Source organism: Opisthocomus hoazin, chromosome 20, assembly GCF_030867145.1.
Source record: "Opisthocomus hoazin isolate bOpiHoa1 chromosome 20, bOpiHoa1.hap1, whole genome shotgun sequence".
Lineage (NCBI taxonomy): Eukaryota > Metazoa > Chordata > Aves > Opisthocomiformes > Opisthocomidae > Opisthocomus > Opisthocomus hoazin.
Window position 1 is genome coordinate 8,402,575 of NC_134433.1, and position 23,365 is coordinate 8,425,939.

General features: G+C 44.1%; 1 protein-coding gene across 4 annotated transcripts in view; it reads right to left on the reverse strand.

Moving 5' to 3' along the window:
* The window catches only part of LOC104331854 (SPNS lysolipid transporter 2, sphingosine-1-phosphate), a 143,131-nt gene that overhangs the window by 26,787 nt on the left and 92,979 nt on the right, over positions 1 to 23,365 (reverse strand). For 3 of the 4 annotated variants that reach the window (XM_075440162.1, XM_075440159.1, XM_075440160.1), the window contains exons 8-10: positions 22,886 to 23,075; positions 16,310 to 16,375; positions 8,717 to 8,815 (exon numbers count right to left, since the gene is read on the reverse strand). In XM_075440162.1, the coding sequence (XP_075296277.1) occupies positions 8,717 to 8,815; positions 16,310 to 16,375; positions 22,886 to 23,075 (355 nt within the window). The remainder of the gene's footprint in view (positions 1 to 8,716; positions 8,816 to 16,309; positions 16,376 to 22,885; positions 23,076 to 23,365) is intronic. The other variant, XM_075440163.1, reaches the window with a different exon arrangement.

Below are 23,365 nucleotides of genomic sequence, written 5' to 3' on the forward strand. Positions count from 1 at the left end.
TTATTGCATAGGAGGAGTGACAGAGCAGATGGGCAGAGCTTGAAATACTTGAGTGAAACAACGACCAGCTCTGGATTTCTGGGCTTGCTTTATTGAGATACTCTTATGTACTTCAAATGTCTTTTTATCAAAAATGCCGAGAACCTGCACTTCTAACCAAAGTCATGGGAAATGACAGGTGCACAGCAGCTCTGGAAAAAAAACAGAAGAGGCTTTGAGCCCTTGGCAAAGAGTGTTTTATATATGGGAAGTCATTTGGGTTTTTAGGGCAGATTTAAATCTTGTCTGTTGCTGAGTCATCAGAAGTGGGAAGCTTGTTAGCTCGTTGCAATGAGGAGATAAATCCTATGTGGATTGGTCTCCAGGTGTTTAATTCTCCCCTTTTTTTGCAGCTGACAGCCACGTCAAAGATTTGGCCTTTCCATGCACTATGAGAAAGGCTTTTAATTACTCAGCTCAGCCAGGACCAGAGAAATCCTCAACTTAAAGTTACTGCTCGAAGAAACAGATAATAAGGATGGGGGGCTGGGGGCTTGCTTCCTCACAGTGTTTCCTCGGCACACGTAGATCAGATGTTGGACTGCAAGGACAAGTCCCATTTTACCTACCACAATCTAGGCCATACGCAAATGAATGTGGGGAAGATCTCTACAGGAGGAGAGATGCCATTAGGGCTACAGAACACCGGTCAAGCAGCTGGAACTTGGTAAAGAAAAAATAGAAATGTGTATCACATTTAATCTACTATCTCCATCAGGTAATGGAAGATGCTGCCTATACTCACCCATATATACTATAAATAATAGAACATGTGACATGCTGCAAAAGGCAACAAGACAGAGACCTCCGTTCCCTCTTTAATCCCACAACAGCACGGAATAGCTCCTGATAATCCATAAAACAGAGAGCGATGCTAGGAGAATAATTTGCACATTTTTGTTACAGGATATGCTTGCCTTTTCGAACTCCAGCCCATCTCGCACCCTGCTTTGGCAGAAGACACAGTACTATGTCATCACCAGCAACACATCGTGGGCCATGTTTGAGGAACGGCTGCACAGGTCAGTCAGGGACAACATGCCCAGACTGCGGCATCACATCACAACGATCCACTTCATTCCACTACCCTGCTTTTAAGTCAGAGCGCGGTGGATATGAGCCGCACCAGGCTGTGGCCTGTTTTAATTTAGCAAACTAAACTGCAAAAAAAGTTACTTCAGAGTAAACACGTCCACAGATCTACCCTGAAGTAGCCATAGCATTTTAAATCACAAAATATGAATTTTAAACTGTAAGATGTGAATTATGCTTCCTCCGGCAGGCAAGTCTTTCCATACAGAACTACTTTCTATGCATATATATTTACTTGGATGGGTAAACACCTTTGAAACCAAATCAACAAAAAGGCTGCCTCAAACTGGGACAAGAAGGCTGTGAAATCTACACCTCCAATTATAACTTTCATTAAAAAAGTATCTTAATTGCTGCATTTACTACAATTTTCCTTGAGTTGTCCTTAATCAAATGCTGATCTGCCTTTCTTGATACTCTGCACCAGTGATAATTAACACTGTTCTGCTAACTACTTGCTAAAGGAAGGTCATTAGCATTCTTGCTATTTAAGTAGCTCATTAGATCTAGTTTATCAACCTACTCACATAAAAAAGTTGGCAAAGGGAGAAAAGTGAAGGGTGGCAAGTGATAGGCTTATTCTTAAAATTTTTCCAGGTAACATAAGGACTCACACAAAACCATGTCAGAACAGAACAGCTCAGCTTTGCTTACAATTAATTACAGGGTTGCTCACACTCCGACTTCCTTTTCGAAAGGAGACTGTTCGAAGAGAAGATGCCTGTTCGGACACTTGTGATCGCTGCTGCCAGGTGAAACAGCGTGCTTGGGCACCGCGTTCCGTCACGGGGTCTGCCAAGAGGCAGCCAGTGGAGACCCAGCCACCCAGGCAACGCTGCCACGTGCATGACTAGAGATGACAGACGGGGAGAGCTTTTGCAGGACCCTCAGCACACAGATGAGTGATCGGGGTCCCCCCTCTCACAGAGCCTGGTTGCCTGACCATGGCCTGCTGTCCTGACGCCGCTCGGCCGGAGCGGCTGGAGGTTGCATTTCTCAGGTAAACTGAAGATGCCACAGCCAAGGAGGTCAGGACGGGTGGTTGACACCACCAGCGGAGCACAGGGAACAGCTTTTAGCCCAGCAAAAGATGCTGGTGGAGGAGAGCTGGTCTCTGGCACTTCAAAACACCATCTTCACACACTGATGTTTTCAGGTGACAAGCAGATACAGACAGGTTTCAATCTCTAGGCCTGACGGATGGTTGCACAGGGGAGATGAGAAAGAATTTGGTAAGGCAGGAAGCTAACAGGAGAGCCAACAGCACCAGAGCAGCAAGGACAGCGTGTGCCATGGATTCACCAAGGGGAAATCATGCCTGACCAATCTAATAGCTTTCTACGATGACATGACTGGCTGGGTAGACGAAGGGAGAGCCGTGGATGTTGTCTACCTTGACTTCAGCAAGGCTTTCGACACAGTCTCCCATGATATCCTCCTAGGGAAGCTGAGGAAGTGTGGGCTGGATGAGTGGTCGGTGAAGTGGATTGAGAACTGGCTGAATGGCAGAACTCAGAGGGTTGTCATCAGCAGCTCTGAGTCTAGTTGGAGGCTGGTAACTAGTGGTGTCCCCCAGGGGTCAGTACTGGGCCCAGCCTTGTTTAACTTCTTCATCAACGACCTGGATGAAGAGTTAGAATGTACCCTCAGCAAGTTTGCTGATGACACCAAACTGGGAGGTGTGGTAGACACACCGGAAGGCTGTGCTGCCATTCAGCGTGACCTGGACAGGTTGGAAAGTTGGGCAGAGAGGAACCTGATGAGGTTCAACAAAGGCAAATGCAGGGTCCTGCACCTGGGGAGGAACAACCTCATGCACCAGTACAGGCTTGGGGTGGACCTGCTGGAGTGCAGCTCTGTGGAGAGGGACCTGGGTGTCCTGGTGGACGACAGGTTAACCATGAGCCAGCAGTGTGCCCTGGCTGCCAAGAAAGCCAATGGAATCCTGGGGTGCATCAAGAAGAGTGTGGCCAGCAGGACGAGGGAGGTTCTCCTTCCCCTCTACACTGCCCTGGTGAGGCCCCATCTGGAGTACTGTGTCCAGTTCTGGGCTCCCCAGTTCAAGAAAGATGAGGAGCTACTGGAGAGAGTCCAGCGGAGGGCTACAAGGATGATGAGGGGACTGGAGCATCTCTCCTACGAGGAGAGGCTGAGGGAGCTGGGCTTGTTCAGCCTGAAGAAGAGAAGGCTGAGAGGGGACCTAATAAATGCTTATAAATATCTGCAGGGTGGGTGTCAGGAGGATGGGGCCAAGCTCTTTTCAGTGGTGCCCAGTGACAGGACAAGGGGCAATGGGCACAAACTGAGGCACAGGAAGTTCCGTCTGAACATGAGGAAGAACTTCTTCCCTCTGAGGGTGACAGAGCACTGGAACAGGCTGCCCAGGGAGGTTGTGGAGTCTCCTTCTCTGGAGATATTCAAGCCCCGCCTGGACAAGATCCTGTGCAGCCTGCTCTGGGTGACCCTGCTTCAGCAGGAGGGTTGGACTAGATGACCCACAGAGGTCCCTTCCAACCCCTACTATTCTGTGATTCTGTGCCCACGGCAGCAGTTTCCCTGGCATATGTAGAGAGCAAAACCTGCAGTAGGTGCCCGTTTTTTAATCACAGCCAGGGCTAGAAGCAAGGCAAGGATGAAGAGGAAAGCACGGCTGTGCTCACATAGGAAGCAAATGACAGACTTGGGGGAAGGAAATAAAAAGTACCAAGGCACAGCCTCAAATGAAGAAAAATCACTGCCTGTACTCGGTTTTCCTCAAGCAAAAAAGCACGTCAGCGAGTGGAGGAAAACTGCTGTTTGTGTGAAGGGATACTGTAAACCCTGAGCAGGGAAGACAGATTCATGCATGCATGTCATGCATGTGCACAAATGAACGTATAGGCGCAGACTCACTGGCACTTCTTACAATTATTTAAAGAGCAACCAAGATATATCTGGAATTAATAATACAAAGAGCTGGAGCATGAGAAGAGATAACTGTATTTCACATTCTGCTGCTGAATACCTCCACTGAGCTCTTCTGAGTTTGAAATCCTATCTAGGTATTAGGGCACAGGCAGAGCAGTTGGAAGACCTTTATCTGATACTTGACATGAGAGGTGGGATTCAGGATATTGCTCTCAACTGTTCTGTGCTTCAGCTACCATGTCTGCTCAGTGGGACCTTTCAAAGTCAGGGAAGTACGAGAGATATTTGGGTGCAATGCACTGAACAGGTGAAATTTCTCACGGACTACCTCAAGCATGAAGCACGGATACTCCAAGTTGTTAAACAAGAATTATTTAAACTCCACAGGTTATCACAATGGTCCTGAAAAAGTCACAGTTATCTAGGAATAAAAACTGTCTCATCTAATGCAATACTGCAGCAATGCCTATTCTTCCTTGTGAATGAGTAGGAAGCACTGATTTCTAGTAATTGATCTCAGTGCTTGGCATGTAATAAAACCTTATGCAAATTACAGCTGCCACCCTAAAACTGTATTTGCATAACTTCTTTGTAAGTCAGTCTTAAGCCTTTTTACCATAATAAAAGTTACCAATATTGAAAGAGACATGAAAAATAACCATACATACACGCTTCCTTGCACTTAGCTTTTAAACAGTAACACATATTTGGAACTGGGGAAAACTACAGAAAAATCTGAGTCTGACCTTGAACTCTTAGGGCACAGCACAGGAGAAATCGCACAGGTGAGGCTGCAGCTGTTAAACACCTTCTGTGTTCCCCATGAGGCTTAGAAGATCAATACAACATTTATTGGTATGCAGCAAACAGACACAACTGTGACAGCTTAGTCTGACAAAGACATGGGTATCCGATTCTTTACTAAGAGGACTGTTAGAGGGAATCTCACATGAACTCCCCCAAATCGTGTAAAAGTTCAGCCATATCTAGATTGAAACACTGCTCATTTAGTGAGGGAGCTTCAGGCGGATTTTGTAAGCAGTCAGAAGAAATGGCAGATCTTCAGGATCTCGGATGAACTGAGGGATCAGGAGGCTGAGTTTCACTGATTCTGAGCACGCCTCTTACCGCAGTTTGGTTATTTATGCTGCCTTCTGCCTCTCTCTCAAGACCTACACTCTGCTCTTGGTCTGCTTCATGGCAACTCTGGAATCACAGCAGTGTGAGTTGATCTCCTCAGGCTGGGGGTTCGCAGAAGAACTAGAGGAACTGGGTTCCCAAACTTCCCTTAAAGCCAACAGGAATAGGTTGCTTAGCTCCCACAGACTGCCTTGATAATTCTAGTCATAATCCAAGCCACTTCTGTAACCTGTTCAAGTGAGATTTCTGTTCTGCATGAAGTCTCCATCCTACAGCTGGGCAATTTCAATGACAAACATCTGCAGATATTAACAATAAAGTTGATTGCTTGTCTTAGCTCTGGTGGAGAAGCTGGCTGTTTGTCCTTTCACTTTAAATAGTATTTGTTTTTCTGTGTTCTGTGAAAACTGCAGTTGACCTTTCGGTCACTGTAGCATAGGGAGCATGAGTCAGCCAAGCCAGTCCAGAGGCTACAGAAAAGGATGCTGGTGCCTTCCATGACAGGAGTGCTTCAGCGCTGCTCCCTGCCACAAAGCCTTGTATTTGGATAGTCTCCTCCCACATGAGAGCTGCCTAACAACTACAGCATCAGAAAAAGAGTAATTCAAAATCATAATTAATATTTTCCCAGTCTAAAAAAAGCCTAAGGCAGCTATTTCAGGCTGGCATCCTTAAGTAACTCACAACTTGCTTGATCTCTCAATACCAGAAGGGCAAGGCACATTATTTTCTACAACCCAAGTCCTTTTTTTAATCTGTGACACTAAAGAGCCCTAGGCAACTTTCAAGATTAATTGCAGTTATTCAGGGTCCTCTCCATTCCTCCCGGACATCCCTCTTGCATAAGAAAAAGAATGAACATGCAGCAGAGTCACCTGAGAAAGCCTCGCCAGCATCTCAGACCCTGCCTCTCATCGCTGGCGCCTGCCTTCAGAGCACGCTGGCCTGCTTGCTTCGTTCTCCTACTTGACATTCCCCATGCCGCCTGCCCTGCACAAAGCAGTCTCTTCCAGTGATTCCTTTGTTCTTGCCACTTTCAAATAATGTCTAAAATAGGATCATTTCTCCCTGAGTGTCCAGAACATTGAAGTAAATAAAGAATAAGCCAAATAGTACACATTTATTTTCTTGAGACATTTCTCATTTCTTTGGTCTGTTCTGCCTTATCAGTATCTGTCTCTTCATGTATGCTTCAGAGGGCTACAGAGCAACGACATAATTTTGGGGAGCTGGCATTCAAGAGTAAATATTTATGAATACTTAAATATATACATACAGAATTAAATATATATAAATAAATATGTATAGATACACACACCAGTGTCTATGGGATGAATAGATGAGAAATGATGGTTTTACAAAAAATAACATGGTCCACCGCACCCAGCAGCTGTGTCACACAGCAGTACTGAGCTGGAAGAGCCCATCAAAGTTCTGTCTCTCAGGTGATGGGACTAGTGAAGATCCCAGTTATATCACTGGAAGACTGTAGCACCTTCAACACAACGTGAGCAGTGCCACTTAGGGCTTTACATGGAAGCTACTACATTTTATATATGATGATCTCTGTTCTCTGAAGCTCAATGCATCAAACTCCACAGAAGGGTTCAAGGGAAAGAAATTACCCCAGTATATATAGATTTCCTTTCCTCATTAAATCATAGAATCATAGAAAGTTTTGGGTCGGAAGGGACCCCTAGAGGTCATCTAGTCCAACCCCCCTGCAGTGAGCAGGGACACAGCTAACTAGATCAGGTTGCTCAGAGCCCTGTCCAGCCTGGTCTTGAATGTTTCCAGGGATGGGGCCTCCACTACATCTCTGGGCAACCCGTTCCAGTGTTTCACAACCCTCATTGTAAAGAACTTCTTCCTTATGTCTAGCCTAAACGTACCCTGTTTTAGTTTAAAACCATTACCCCTCGTCCTGTCACTGCTGTCTCTACTAAAAAGATTGTCCCCATGTTTCCTATAGGCTCCCTTTAAGTACTGAAATGCTGCAATGAGGTCTCCCCGCAGCCTTCTCTTCTCCAGGCTGAACAAGCCCAACTCTCTCAGCCTGTCCTCATAGGAGAGGTGCTCCAGCCCTCAGATCATTTTTGTAGCCCTCCTTTGGACCCGCTCCAACAGTTCCATGTCCTTCTTGTGCCGAGGGCTCCAGAGCTGAACGCAGTACTCCAGGTGAGGTCTCACCAGAGCAGAGTAGAGGGACAGAATCACCTCTCTCAACCTGCTGGCCACGCTTCTCTTGATGCAGCCCAGGACATGGTTGGCCCTCTGGGCTGCCAGCGCACATTGCCGGCTCACGTCCAGCCTTTCGTCTATCAGTACCCCCAAGTCCCTCTCAGCAGGGCTGCTCTCCATCCTTTCATCCCCCAGCCTGTATTGATACCGGGGATTACCCCGACCCAGGTGTAGGACCTTGCACTTGGCCTTGTTGAACCTCATGAGGTTCACACGGGCCCACCTCTCCAGCTTGTCCAGGTCCCTCTGGATGGCATCCCGTCCTTCTGGTGTCTCAACCATACCACTCAACTTGGTGTCATCTGCAAACTTGCTGAGGGTACACTCGATGTCACTGTCCATGTCATTGATAAATATATTGAACAGCACCGGTCCCAGTACGGACCCCTGAAGGACTCCACTCGTCACTGGTCTCCATCCGGACATTGAGCCATTGACCACTACCCTTTGGCTGCGACCATCCAACCAATTCCTTATCCACCAAACGGTCCACCCATCAAATCCATGGCTCTCCAATTTGGAGAGAAGGATGTTGTGGGGGACTGTGTCAAAGGCTTTACAAAAATCCAGATAGCTGACATCCATTGGTTTTCCCTTGTCCACTCTTGTTGTTACAGCCCTTATATTTGTTGTTCCCAGGCCTTATATTTTCAACTGTGAATGTTCTCCGATTGCCAGCTTTTGGAGCAGGGTCTTGTTTTGCTCTGCACTAGGACAGTGGTGGCATAATAAGGGAGATCTCCAGTCAGACCAAGGTCAACAACTGCAGCAGTAATAGAAAAGAATACTACTAATACAAAACCCAAAACATACACACCCATCCTGCCATGGACTTTGCACCATGGTTTATCATCATACAAACAGGTTCAAAATATCAGCAGGTCAGAACAGCTGCACACTGCTACCCATAAATAGGTATTTGGCTTAGGAGACAGATTAACAGTTAAACACACACACATGACTCTCCCAAGCTAATTTCTAACGGACCTATGTCCACACCACAGAAACAACTGCTCTCCCTTTGCAGATCTGTCTATAAGCTTTAAAAATGCCTTAGGCTAGAAAGATTCAGAAGCTCACTTCTTGTGCCCAAGTTGTCCTTCCAGGTTTGAATTGTAGCCTACCGATAACATAAGCATGTAAAAAAGTTGCATTGCACTGCACCGCTTCCCATTCTGCTGATAAATACAGGCTTTCCTTGCCTAGCATGGTTTAACTTGGCATTTCTGATAAGCAGTCAGTAAACAAAAACAAACATGGACACGCAACCCTGCCAAAACCTGCTGTGAGCACTTACAAATCCAATCAGATAAGGACTGCCAGCATCTCCCAGGAGGTGTGAAGTGAAACTCTGCAAGGCCACTGCGGTTGCACGGCGTGTTGGAATGACCACGTACTGCAAAGAAGGGGAAAGAAAAAAAAAACATGTAAGGAAACTGAAGTGAGAACCTGTCCGGCTGTCTTGTGTTGCTCAGTTTATACCCAGGTCAGGACAAAGTAAACTAACTGCTCAAGATGTCGGTGGCAGCCACAGCCACTGCCCAGTCCGTGGCTCAAGGACTGGGGAGCTCAGCTACCCTTCCTGGCTTTCTCGTGCTCCTGATGGCAGGTGTTGAGGGAAGGCAGCTCTGTCTGGCCCGCACTCCTCTCAGCAGCACTGAACGCACGAGTCTAACTCCTTTGCCCATGAGACACTTTGCTATTGCTCCTCACTCTGTATTGCGCTTGGCTGAGGGGGAGAGCAAAGTTCGAGGTCACCTGCAGCACGTAACTTGCTCAGCCCCACCAGCCTTCCAAACAAGGACTATGCTGTAACCTGGCATATAGGGTTTTTTCCGTAATAAAGATATCATTTCATTTCCTAAACCACAAGCAATTCACATCAGTATGAAAGGTCACACAGCCTCCCCTCCCACTCCATCTCTAGCCACTTTAGGTTTTTCTCAGAAATTTGCAATTCCATTTATGAAAAGTGACAAAGACATATTAGGAAATTTTTTCGATTGCCAAGATACTGTAGTTTGGCCTCCACGCCTCTAATAGGACATGAGACCCTTGGCCAGGTCATGCAGAATCAGTCTGACTACACCGCATCAGTGGAAAACACAAATTGCTTCCCCATTAAGGGACCAGAGCTCATAGAAAACAGAGCCCTAACCATGGAAGGGGATGAAAGATCAAAAAAGAAAAAAAAAAACAACCCACACAACACCTGCAAACCCATCCTGTGGAATGACCTTAATTTTATAACACACATTTAGGAGCAGAAAACAGTAACTGTCTTCTGCATAAAACTTGTGAAAGAAGCTAGCTAAGAACATCTGCACCAAGTCCATACATCCTGGTTTATAAATTCATCCTGTCTTGATTTAAAGGCTGTAAGTAACAAAGAATTCAATAGGTCTCTAATTCCAAGTGAGCTTTGTTTCCACATCTAAGCACTGCATCTTGTTCTGCCTTTTTCTGTTGCTCTGAAGAGCTGTTTACCCTGCCAGAAATGACTCTCCTGTTTAGCTGTTTGCAGATCTCGATCCTTTTACTTGTCCAGTTTCTCTCTGATGGGCTGCCTTTGGCCTTCCTTTGGAAGGTATGTCTTCCCAGATTTCAACTCATTCTTGCAATCCTTTCCTGAAGTTATTTATTAATTAAATGTGACATTTCAGGACTAGCATATCTCCAGCTAGAGATACACAAAGATGGATTTACCTAAACTGACTGAGGTAGGGAGAACTCGCTGCCCCACAGTGACATATCTCAGGGCACAGGCTCTGCAGCACTGTTTCAGTGCTTTAACACTTCCTCTGAGGGAAGGGGAGTTGCCCTGCCTGCAGTGGAAAGAGTTAGCCATAAAAAAAGGAAAAAAACCAAACAATATTGAGAAAACCTGCACTAGAAGAAAACTGATGCCTATTTAGAGTGATCACCTCATTCCAAGCAGAGACAATTAGGAACAGTGAGTAAAATTAGATGAAATGCTTCTCCTTAGGGTTGTACCACGTGCATTCGGAATGACCTGCCAGTTCTTTCATTACAGGTTTCACAAAGCTGCAAATGCACACTGCTAATGCACTTTGACGCCACAGATTAAATGGGCTCCCTGTTAAACTCCTGTCGTGCAACAAAAGAGCAAAAGTTGATCAGATACACAGCAGGCACCTGGCTACAGGTGTCAGACGCTGCCCCTCATTTGCATTGAGAAGCTCAAAACAGCCTCGAAGGCTCACAGAAATCCCAAGAGGAAAATAAGGTCTAGACTTTACTAGAGACACAGAAATGTACTGAAGGTCACACGGTGAAACAGCAGGAGAGCCACGCAACTCATTAGCATTCCCCAAAGCTGCAGGGTAATGGGTGCAACCTGGACAGATTAGACAGAAGAAAAGGAAAAAAACAGAGGGAAAAAAAACCAAAACAGAGTGAGTTATTGTCCTTCTTCCCACCTGGCCCCAGCTCACACAGGTGCAATGGAGCAGCATTCTGCAAGAGCTGTCAGAGAAAGGGCATCTGGGAAGATAAAGTGAAATTCTGCCTAATTCAAGAGTCTGGAGTTGTGTGTTTCTGTGAAACAGGGAATTTAAACTGATGTTAAAATATTTTTCTTTCTATAAAGTTTAAATCTGGAGAAGAAAGCCTGTTCTACCATATTCTATCATTTTCTTAGCAAAATGACAAAAGAAATGGCAACTTTATTAAAAACTTACCATTTTCAGGGAGCGGCAGTGAATTGGTGCCAACTGGAGAAATAAATTTGAATGATATCTGCATCGTGTGTGTATGTATATATTTATACAGATGAAGACACACACATACATTAGACCTAATTTTGCATGTATGTTTGTATTAGTATAAATACAATTTTGCAAGTAGCAATACAATTTCCAGCAAGTCTTCAGTTTGCCTAGCTAAAGAAGTTATTGATGGTTGAAACCATCGATACGGTCTGGCGCTCTAAAGTGCCAAAACTGAGTAAATTTAATGTGGAATTCAAGTGACAAACACCCCTACCCCCAAAGCAAAAACCCAACATGTGGCACACAAACAAATATGAGATTTTTCCTCCTCCTCTAAAAAGATACTGGAAACAAAAAAAGGCTTAAACCAGCACCTCCAAAACACCAAACAATACTCCACCCTATCCCTACTTAAAAAGCATTTTATTCTGATGGAGAGGAAGTAGTTGGTAGCAAACATTATCTACTGTTCTAGAAAGACAGCAGTAAATTACAGCTCTGAATGGGCATTTTGCTACTAAAATAGACCTAAATTCAAACCATACGTGGCCTGGTTAGAGCATCCCACAGAAACTGGAGGTGGGAGAGCCACGGCAGCCCATGGGATCATCCTGGCTCATCTCTGACTCCATGTTCAGAGGCAGGCAGCACAGAGGAGGGGCAGGGAGGCTGACCAAGCAGCTTTGGCAAACCTCTGCTCTTTAAACAGAGGTTCAGAAAGGCCATGGTTTGCTGCTGACATCCCCTTCCTGTAGTGAAACCAGAAGAATGAGTTGGTCTGAAATAACCAGGAAAGCCAAGGAGAGATCACCCTGCTCCCAGTAAAAGGCCATGGGCCAGAGCGCTAAGTTCTGATGTTTATGCCTAATCTTTGATAGAAAACTCAACTCTAAAACACTTTGCTACTCTTTCTGGGTCAGACAGTAATCTTCAGGACAGCGCGTGCTGGTGTCTTTCAGCACCAAAGGCTAAGAAAACACACACTAACCCCGCTCCAGCCACTGACCAAGCCTGGAAATAGTCCAGGAGTCCCTGTTGTAACCACTGTTCAGAACAGGCAAAGGCTGTGATCCAGAGAAACCAGCCTGAGAGAGACTCTTTGCTCAAGCTGGGCAGACACTCTCTGAAAAACTACTTTTAAATGAAGTAAAAGGAGGCTGACCTGGTCTCCAAATCACAGCCCAACATGGAGCAGTACACATGCATCTGCAACCCCTGGCCCACAGAGGAGCTGCAGAGATGCCCCTTGCCACATCCCTCCCGGTCAGCGCTGTGCTCGCGTGTTTGGAGTGGGCTGTGCACCTCCACTCAAAGGCACTGCTTACCCTGCCTTAAAATCTAAACCACAGCACTCAGATCACTGATGTGTGGGGGCACACTGAGAGAAGCAACAGTGAGAACTTCTGGAAATGCTACTTATCTTCAGCTGTAAAAACAGGACAGTATTTAATACCACATAAATAACAGTTTTCTATTTATAGGGAAGGTAATCAGAACAAAAGCAATGTGCCTCCATGCCTGTAGCACAGCACCAGCCTATGCCTCTTTCAAGTCTGAAGGAAGACTTTGACTCTACAGCAAAACATTAAAGCAGCTCCTCTATGGCAGCTCATGACCATTTAAAAACAACTAATGTTTTAAAAGAACAAAGAAATATGCAGAGCACTTTTTTGCATGAGTGTCGGGACTTTGCATAAACTGGAGGATGGCTTTTCTCAGCAAAGACCTAAAGAGATTGTGATGCAATAGCTGAGGCCCTCTAAATCGCCTACTGGCTCTTACACAGAAATGCCACCAAGCCTCTGTCCATCATCTTTTATTTCCGAGATGTGCTATGGAGGAAAAACCCCACTATTAGCACCAGATGCCACAGAGTCCGAAGTACTCAGTGAGTCTCTGAATGTCGTGCGCTTGCCTGCTGCACTGAAGCTCATTCATTATTACTGTTACAAGGCAGCTTTAATGCTACTTTGGGCTTCTGGTAATTTTGAGGCCAATTTGCAAAGATGGCTGATAAAATCTGTTTCATAATTAGCATGCTCCATAAGAACCATCCCTCCCTTCCCTAAGCACGATCTGAGCATGTGCCTGGGAGGAGATCTGGAGAGTTTTGCTAAGGAGAATAAGGCCTGTTTTGTACAAATTTGCATTTGGAACAAATAGCAGCCTTTTAAAATCTCAGGCAGCGCAGTGCATTCTGCAGTGCTGACAGTTTACCAAACCTATCACTCAGTACCTTTTACTGCAGACAATTTCAGGAGCTGCACACCAACCATTACACTGGCAAGAGCAGTAGATGCAGTGGAAGCATGAAGCTACGGGGAGCCAACAATTACATCTGAAGATAATAAGCAACCATCCTTGTTTTGCCAAGGAAACTGAACTTCCAAAACCTGTGAAGATGCTTACCAACTTGCCTGATAGGGTTCTTACGCAGTCATGAGATCTGTAAATCTTGGGAGAGCTATGATAAATCATTTGGGATGCAGTTTCCAAAAAGCCTTAATCCTGGCATAATGAAATCAGTGGGAACAATGTTCACTCAGTATTGAGAGCTTTTTATCCATGAAAACAGGATAATATTTATGTACATGATGAAAGTGTTGTTAAGCTTACACTAATAATGCTTTTAAACTCTTTACCAGCCTCAGGCAAGAACAGACACACTTCTGATTACACCAAATAAATAGTAATCAGCAGAAATTAATTTGACAAACATTTAAAGTGCATCTCGCTAAAGCATATCCACACCTTTCTCCGGCTAGGAATTCTTATAATGCTGCCTGTCAAACACGGTTATAGCCCTGGCTCTCACCTATTGTCTGACTAAACATCCTCTCAAACCCCTTGTGTAATATGAATGCACTTCAGACCATCTGTTTACAGGCTTGCATCGATCTAAGTGGATGTTTACATTTATTTGTATAGCATTTTTACAGGTCTACTCATGCTGGTAATGCATTAAGCTGGGCATTATACATGACACTGAGTTCATTTTTCTAAACAGACAAGGGAACAGCTAGCTTAAGAGTTAGCATCAGTGACCAAAATCCAGTTTTTAACATGGTTTTTAATTTCTTTCCCATGTTTTGGAAATTGTAACTAAGAAATTATTTCCAATTATTTCCAATCACTTCATATGGAGTTCTTTTGCACTAAAGCAACATAAATAACTGCAAATGCATCCCTACAAAATGCAACTGACTATAGGATGCTGGTCTTACAGATGACAAACCCTATAAAAGCTATTAAAAAGCTACAGGATACTGGAGTCACATTGAAATCAACACAAAAAGTCTCCGTAATTAAAACGGGGCAATGATGGAATCCTTAGTACACTTGATATAAAAAAGCAGTTGGCTGAAAAATGTCTTTTGGGATTAGCTTGAGACAACGTAGGTCAAGTTTCAGTTCGCTCTCTCTGGCACAGATTTTCTGGAGGACCTTGAACATGTGCGACAGGTAGCCTCCTGCCTCCAGCTGCGCTGTGCTGGCCGCAGGGACGCCACAGCTGGAGGACTGCAGATGTTCTGCATGGCCAAGCCCTTGCCTGTGTCAGCCAACACTAGTGAGGATATAAAATACCCGCTGTTTAAACCCATCAGCTAATTCTGACCAGAGAGCACTGGGAGCCAAAGGCAGGGTGCAGCAGGAAGCTGTGGCAGGAGGCGGTAATGAGCAACTACAAATATTGTACCAGAATTTCTTCCTCAACACAGCGGTCTGTAGACTGCACATCTGTCTAAGTATTGAGCTACCACTTAATGAACGGCCACAGCAGTCTTGAACTCAGCACAAGCTGCAAAGCCCACATAACTACAGAGTAAACCCCTGCTCAGCCCATGCAGAGCTCTATCCCACTAAAGCTGAAGTGGAAGGAGGAATGAACCTCAGTAATTAAAAGTTATCTAACGCTACTGAAGTCCACTGATAACCTTTGTTTCTCCATGCTTTATTTACAGCTGAGAGAAGCAGAATGAACCACCCCACCCCACCTCCCAGAGCGCTCTCCTCTGCACAAATGAGTTAAAGACTGAAAGTTCAACAGGCAACGAAATTATGGCAACTACAGAGCTACCTTCAAATACAAACACAACCTTGAACCTACATCAGAAACAGAACTTCAGCAGAAACTTGAAGTTCTTTGCTGAATCAATACATCAACACTATTATCTTTACATCTAGGAATACTGAGACAGATTGTTTTCTTGTTGATGTTTGCATAAGCAACAAATACAAGTCAAGGGAGTTTTCTATTGATGCCAGACTGATATTTTTAGTTCTGTTAACAACCTGCCAAAAGACCTCAGGCAAGTCCTGTAATGGTTCTGTGCCCTACTTTCTTTCTTTTTCATACAATAAGCAACAAGTAACCTCCCTCACAAGGATTTCAACATACAGTATGTTTGACAGGCTCTGCATGTCTCTGATGGAAGCATCTGCAAAACATGCAAGGCTCTCTAATGAACGTCCAGACTATTTCATATGAAAATGTGGCTGCTGAGGTCAGCTTGCTAATTTGAAAGACTTTTAAAAGTCTACGATGGAGAAAGAACGGAAAATGCAGGACATGAGGTGAAAAGTCCCTGACAGTTTCCTCCTAGACAAGGTGGACATAGTCCAAAAATTCTTTATACTTTCTTTTCCTCTCTCCTCTCCCAGAGGTGGCTTTCTATTGTGTATGTGTTGAATGGTAGGTTTGCTGGAGTTAAGCCAAAGAGAGAGGTAGATGCCTGCCTTTGGGGTCAGAGGAGGGAGGGAGGCAAGCATTTCCTATTGCAGAACAAAGCTGAGTTATTGATAACAAAATCCACTAATGTGCTGACTATTAGGAAATGCTGGCTGATTTCTTTGCATATGGGGGTTTGCATAAATACTTAAAAAATGGGGAGACTAGTTTAATTCAGTAATGGTGTCCCTTCTGGACACTTCCTCTCACTGGTGCCCAGAACAAAGGACAAGAATAATCTTTTTTTTCTTTCTCTATCTCACTTTTCTTTTCACCAAGTTAAAAAAAAAAACAAAGAAAAAAGAAAAAAGAATAGGCTGAAGTAGGAGCTAGGCATTTGGAAGAAACTGTGAACTTCAGGTTGTTCTTTCAAGCTGACAAACTGCTCTGGCCACCAGAAGAGAAAGCTGCTGTTCCAAAGTACACTCACCATTAGTATGTCTGCTGTGATAGCCCAGTTTGAAAACAGAAGAGTTTCTCCGATAAAAATGCAAATCTGTTATAACAAAACACACAAAAAGGAGAAGATTTATTCACTTGACATTCAAGGGAAAAATAACCTGTCACAAACTTTCCTTTGTTGCTTATTTGTCTCAAACCTACACAATACACTCCTTGTTACTGTTGTAGTTTATTCTCAGTGTAAAAAACTATAGATTTTTATCAGAGCTCTAAAGGATTGGCCTGCAACTTCATTAGTGTAAACTGTTTATGATCTACATAGCAGCTAAATAAAAGGCTGACACATTTGGTAATAGAAGAACATGAGAAGCCAGCAAGAAGAGACAGCCCTGAGCTTCCTTACTTGCATCATTCTGTTCCAAACAGCCAGTTAGAAAAGGCAAGAAGGCCACAACTCCCCAAAACACGGTAATTTTCAGCACTAGGAATCAAGTTATGGGTTAAGCTTTGTAGCAAACCAAATGAGGCTCTCTACCCATTGTGTGCACGATCCCTTCCCTCCCCTGATAGCATATTGCTGTCTTTTTTGAGATGGATATACATCTGGGCACTCTATCAACTCAAGCATCACATTGGTAATATCTATGTACAGTCAGGACAGGACTTAAGTGTGGGGTTTGCTACATCAGTGTCTTATGGTGAAACATAACTCTTGACTCTGTGGAGATGGTCACCAAGATACTTTAAAAGCCCTGTGTGTGTAGCAGGATGAGAGCTTCTTTTTGTGTTGGTGTGACATAAACAGCCAGCACCTATCCATTGCACCTCTGGCACCCCTTCCTCACTCATTCCCATCCCATAATGCCTTCTCAGCTGTGCTGGTACAACAGAGCCAAGCAGGGAAACTGAGATGGAGCAAAGATTCTTTCGTTGGGGGGGAGGTAGGGGAAGAGGGGTTTGTTTTGGGTTTTTTTCTTATTTTTAACCCAAATCGGTTCCCTGGTGCAGTTCACTAAATGGTTCTACAAACACAGCAGTTGAAGAACAGGAAATGATCAAGGGGAGAAACTAATCTAAACTGGCCTCATCATTAAAAGAAATTTTCATCAAACTGAGTCCACTGGAGCAAGGGTGACATGGCTTCAGGAGGAACACTGCCTTCAGCAGAAAGCTTTTTACCCATATTTCAATGACAAAATTTTTGCTTTTATGCAGGTTCAACAGGATGAAAAAAACAAGGATGGAAAATCTTCCACACAGACATTTCCCTCTTCCTTTGTGCATTACGAAGAGCAGAACACATAGATGAAGCGCTACATTAATAACTGGACCTGTAAAAACCAGCTCCCCTGTTCTCCACCAGCAAGAAGGCAAGCAACACTCCTTTACTAGATGTCACCTAAAAGGTTGCTTTTTGCCCAGCTAACCCATTTCTTTTTGTGGCATCTAGAGAGAAAACATTCCTCCTGCCATCCATACCGATAGTTGGAGATAACAGCTACAGAGATTTGGATTCTGGTAATTGAAGAGTCCCCTTTTAATTGCCTTACATTCAGTTTTTGTTATGTTGAATAGGCAACAATTCATTAATGAAGCCAAGCCAGCAAGAAATACATGGTACACTTTGCGCTGAGGAAGCATTCAGACGGACGTTGTGTTGTGCTCCTCGGAGCTCTGACGGGCTGACAGGCACAGTCACTGTCGCAGTCCTGTTGCTTGCACAGGCGCAGTCTGGGGTGGGAGGGGACCTCCCAAAATGGCAGCTATGGCTCTGATGGGACCACCACAATTGTCTTTCCCACACACTGGCTGAGATTGCCTAAACCCCTCGGATCATCATGTCACTGCAAGGTACAGTTTGCTTTTTTTAGCAAGTCTTACGCATTGACCTACGGAAAGCTTCCGTTATTTGTTTCTAAAATTGTCTTTGTTTCCCCCACATTCTCTCACCCTATCCCCCTCTTTCTGTGACTGGATCTGCTTCCTCTCTGATGGTGTCTGAGACAGTCATCACAGCCCAGCTGGTCAGCTAGGTTATCTCCTCTTTCCATTTTCCCACTGTCCACTGGTCTGCCTTGAACTTGGCTCTCTCTGGAAATGCCAGCTGCCACAGAAACACCAACGAACCAAGGTGCTGACGGGAGTTGAAGCCGTGTGTCATGTAGCAAGGGCATACCGGAGCCGCAGGTGGGCTCTCAGGACCTGCCCTGAAATCTGTCCTGCTACAGCTCTGCAGCTGCTGTTGCTGGGATTCTGTGGCTGGATAGATTAAACTGAGCTTGGGAAAGATGTAATCACACCTCTGAACGCAGCAGCGACATGCCCTGCCTGTTGATACAGTACTGCAAACAGGCAACTGCTTGCCTTACAGTTATATAAATTACACACACGTAACATGCATATGAATTGTTACATGCAGCAAGGAAAACTTGCCCCCTTCTGCAAGAATTCAGCACAAGTCCTATAAATTAATCACTGAAATGCTACAAACTTCAGGGTGCACCAGTTCTGAATTGTTGAATGTGTATTTCACCCAACACGTTTCCATGAAAGACACGCTTAATATGTGGATACTGGTAAAAGGAAAAGAGGAACAAGAGAAAGATCAAAAAGTAGGACAAAAGATACTGACATTAAAAAAAGTCTGTTCTTCAGCTGCTAATGGGGATTTATAAAAATGAGTTCATCCACTGCAAAGGGCATATGAGGATATGTGGTATTTCTGCTGGAGAGAGACTCTAGGGATGCTTACTGCAAATAGGGCAGCCTCCAGAACAGATCAGTAACTCCTGAAATGGTGACAGTTTTGACTCCTCACACACTTTTCAAAGCCTCATTTCACACTGAGATTTCAGTTCTAGAGATATATCCACTTCTGAACCCAAATGTGTTGTATGATATCTCACCACCTCCATTTGGTGTCCAGTTGCTCATCTGTGATGAGCTGATAGAAGTTATGTCCCCCTCAAGTCTTCTCTTTATGTGATCAGTAAGCAAATTCTGATTCCCCAAAATGGTAAGTAGTTTCAGAGTGGTCACACCAGCAGCTCCCACAGCAAGATCTAAGCAGGTTATAAACTCCTTCCATGTCTATTTCCAAAGTGTGTACCTGTCTACATCTTCGTTATCTGTATTTCTCTTTGAAATGGTGGGTAAGACTCCCATGCGTACTCTTGAATTTGAAGTAAGTCTAACTCCATCTCAGTGTTGGGCAATATCGATGCCTCAGAAGTAGGTAAGTCACCACCACCATGCCAACAGAAAGTCCCTGGAGTTGAGCCTGAGATGCCATCAAAGCTCTATGGCAAGCTTTTACCCTGGGAGATGCTGTTTCTGCAAGATCATAAAATGTCCTCGAGGAATTGAAATAGATGCTGAAATTGAGGTACAACAGGAACTTGGAACAGTGTCAAAAGGAAGGCAAAGCAAAGCATCTCTCTCCAGCAATTTGGAAATTTAAACTAGTCTAAAATGCGCTGTTAAAAGTCCGAGTAGTGCGATACAATGATGCCATACAGCTAATGGGTTTCAAGAGATAGTTTTGAAAACCAGCATTTCAAAGAGTACATATTTCAGAAAGAGTTGGACCTAAAGTTATGCAAATTGCTGTTTTAAGGAGCTGGAATACAACACAAATACATGTGCTGCAAGGAAAACAGAGTAAGAACTGATTGGACTATACAACCACGCAAGACAGTAAAAGACAGAAATATAAGTGTCTGGGCAGTGAAGTGACATAGCATGCTGTTTTAGTCCACCTTTCCAGCCACTTCTACTACTGCCAATAATTTACTGGATTAGTATGAAAAGATTGGAAGAAAAAAAAGAATTCTGTCTACCTGCTCCAGGTAGGAGTGGCTGCTACAGAACTAGAATAGCAGCTGCCCTGAGGGACCAAAACCACCTGCAAGACAGGACTGAGCAGGGGAGAAAAAGTACGCATGTTAGGGGAGGAAGAGGGCAGACAGTTGACAGCATGTAAGGGACAAGGTGATCATGCTAATGGATATGCAGGTCTTTTCCAACAAAATCCAAAACCCAAAAAGCCAACAAATTAAAAAGCAAGGGTTCTGCTGATTCCTGTTGGAGTGCTGGATGCTTCATTTAAGCTGATGCTAGTATCAGTTGAAATTAAAAACTCTCAACTGTTAACTAGAGCAGGGAGGGAGACAGTGATCTGGTGCTCACCACAGCTCAGTGTGGCAGAACACCATCTCGTGGGGACCCATTTAAATGCTTGGAAGTGATAATTTTAAGGCTCTGAGCCAATGAGGGGTACAAAACCTGTAACCCTTCAATGTTAGCATGGTGTCATCAATGACAGAAATCTAAGGACAGTACAGAAGGTCTGGAAATACCACCATGTTGGGCAACAGACCAGAACATTGCTCTTGCCTTTCAGAGTCATACAGAACTCTAAGGTGCTCTTTCAGGATGAGAGCCAGGACACAGCTGTCAAGGAAGCTACCAGAGACAAGAAAATCCGCCCATAAATTTCTATTGTATTCTTTCCAGAACAAGCTATTATCGTGGATTTTGAGATAAGGAAGGTAGCCTAGTCCCTCATGCTGTCCACCAAATCTAGGTTTTCCAACTCCAGAGTCAGAGAACAGTTTCTCCTTCATTTTGGACCAATGAGACTTAAACCAGAGAGTAATGAGAAACTGCTACAATGCAGCCTTGCAAAACAGATGTGGTAGTGAAATAAAAGGGATTTAAACACTCTGGAAGCCTGTAAGATTGCAGTAACATTGAACGGCATGGAAAAACAAGGGCTTGTGCTTGAAACCTGCCTTGAAGAGTCAATTCAACTGATACATTGCACCCCCATGATAATACCTTGTGTTATGGGACACTGGTAGCTCCAGCACAGACCTGTTCTCTCAGTGAGGTGAGCACCTGTAACACTAAGTAGCAACAGCAACAAGTGCTGTGCCACTGTTTTCTGTTTATATTATAGTGGATGGCTTGGCCACAGATCTACCAGCTCCAAGTGATTTACAAACATTAATGATCTAAGCTACCCGGACCCTTTTTAAGTTAAGAATCCTCTTTTTTGCAGAGGCAAAACAAAGTTAAATAACTTGCCCACTGTCAGATCTCCGATTCCCCAGTCGGTACATGAATTAGACTCTTATCTGCTTTCTATGCATCAGGCTTCTAGCAGCAGAGAAAGCTTATTTAGGGCTACAGAGAGGCAGTGTTACCTGCAACAAATGTATGCATCAGCCTAACAGCATCAGCAAACAGGCTTAATTCCTCATACCCCCTCCGTATGCATATATAGCTTCCTTTGAAAATCATTGACTCTCTATTAGATTTATGGCTCATGCATAATAAAATAAATTGTTTCTAAGATTGGTTAAATAATACCATCTATATAAGAAAAAATATGAAAATGAGACCAATAACCACCTTTTGTGGCAAAATTTTTGAAAATGGTATTTCCAGCTTAGAAAGGGAGGACTTTCTGCATAAGGAGACTAAACACCATAAATGAACAGGTCTGTCCATAATCTCTGAGAAAGGATAAAATCACAGGTCTGGCTGCACAAAGAGGTGGATGGGAGGGGCAGGTGGAAGGAGGTGACAGATCTCTTCACTCGGAGACGGCTGATGATGACAGGAGGGTTAATGCTTGGCCAACCAGTAACACCTTCTTACAGGTTGTCTGAGGTGATCATTTTTCTGCTGAATCAAAGGTTAGCTGTAGACCACGCAACAAATCAGAGGACCGATTCTCCTGCTGACACTTTCTAAATAGCCAGAGTAGGCATTCTTGGTTCTCTCTTAATGTTTTAAAACCTTTGCTCTTTTTTCCTGTGTTTGCAGCTATTGAAATACTCAGAAAACAACCATGGCTAGTTCAGTGTACTGGATTTCTGCTCTTTACTGAAAGCAAGATTCTAACCTGAGGGTGGATTATTATACTTAAGTTTTCCTTTTCCTTTCAGTCTACCTGTCTGGATCCATCTGATGTCTTTTTATACACTTTGATTATAAAACTGTGGGTGGGGCCATATTTAGTTTGCATTTGTGCAGCATCAAGTATTGTGGGTTCCTGGGCTATGACTAGGACTTTCAGGTGCTATGGCAATACAGATAACAACAAATTGAAATTATATAGTAATTAATATTGGTTTGCAGACAGCTACCTAGTTATGGAAATTAAGGGTACTTACAGGTAGCCAAAAGCATGCCCACAGACAAATTATACTGTAATTATAATTTGGTACCACTGCAGCTACAATACCCTTATCGTAAGGGAAGTGGTCGATTTTCCTGTAACAAAGTATTCGGCAAGAGCAATAGAGGCATGGATAGAGGTATAGACAGAACAACCCAAAGGCAGGGAACTGTGGGTTTCCGTGCCTGTGCTAAATCCCCAGCTCTAAATTCTGATGACAGGGAGAGGATAAGTAGTTATCATTTTCCCTCCAGGCACATCTAGACAGTGCCAAAATGCCAAGGGGCAAGATGAGGGACAATCAGAAGGGAAAAAGCAAGACCAACATCTCAGGCTTCCTGCAGGGGACAATGCACAGAATCTTCTAAGCAGTTTGTAGAGGGAGTAAGACTGCCATATGCAGAGGATTATACTTACATAGGCTCCCACAATGCTGCTCTTGGCAGCAACGAAGATGAGACAGATGAAGATGGCTGATCCTAGCATGCCAACAGCACAGACAAGAGGATCAGCTCGCTGGGTTTTTAACCGGCACCATTTGGTTGCCCCGGTCCCTGTGATCACACCCAGGAAACCAGTGAAGCAGGTGATTGCGCCGAAGATCAAGCTATTAAAAGAAAAAAAAAAAAAAAAAAGAAAAAAAAAAAGAGCACATTATTTTTCTTTTGGACTTTTTCCCAAAAACGGGCATGGTCTTTGAACAAATTATTAGGGTAAACTGATTAATGGAAATCTGCACATTGGCTTTGCAAGTTTAAAATAAAACAAATGAGCTCCCAGCTGAGTGCTTGTGATTTTAGCACTCTTCCCCTGAAATTAAGAAAAACACAGCAGACAAAATTCAGCCTTGTTCACAGGCATTGATCAACACACACAGAGGGGCAAAGGGCTCATACT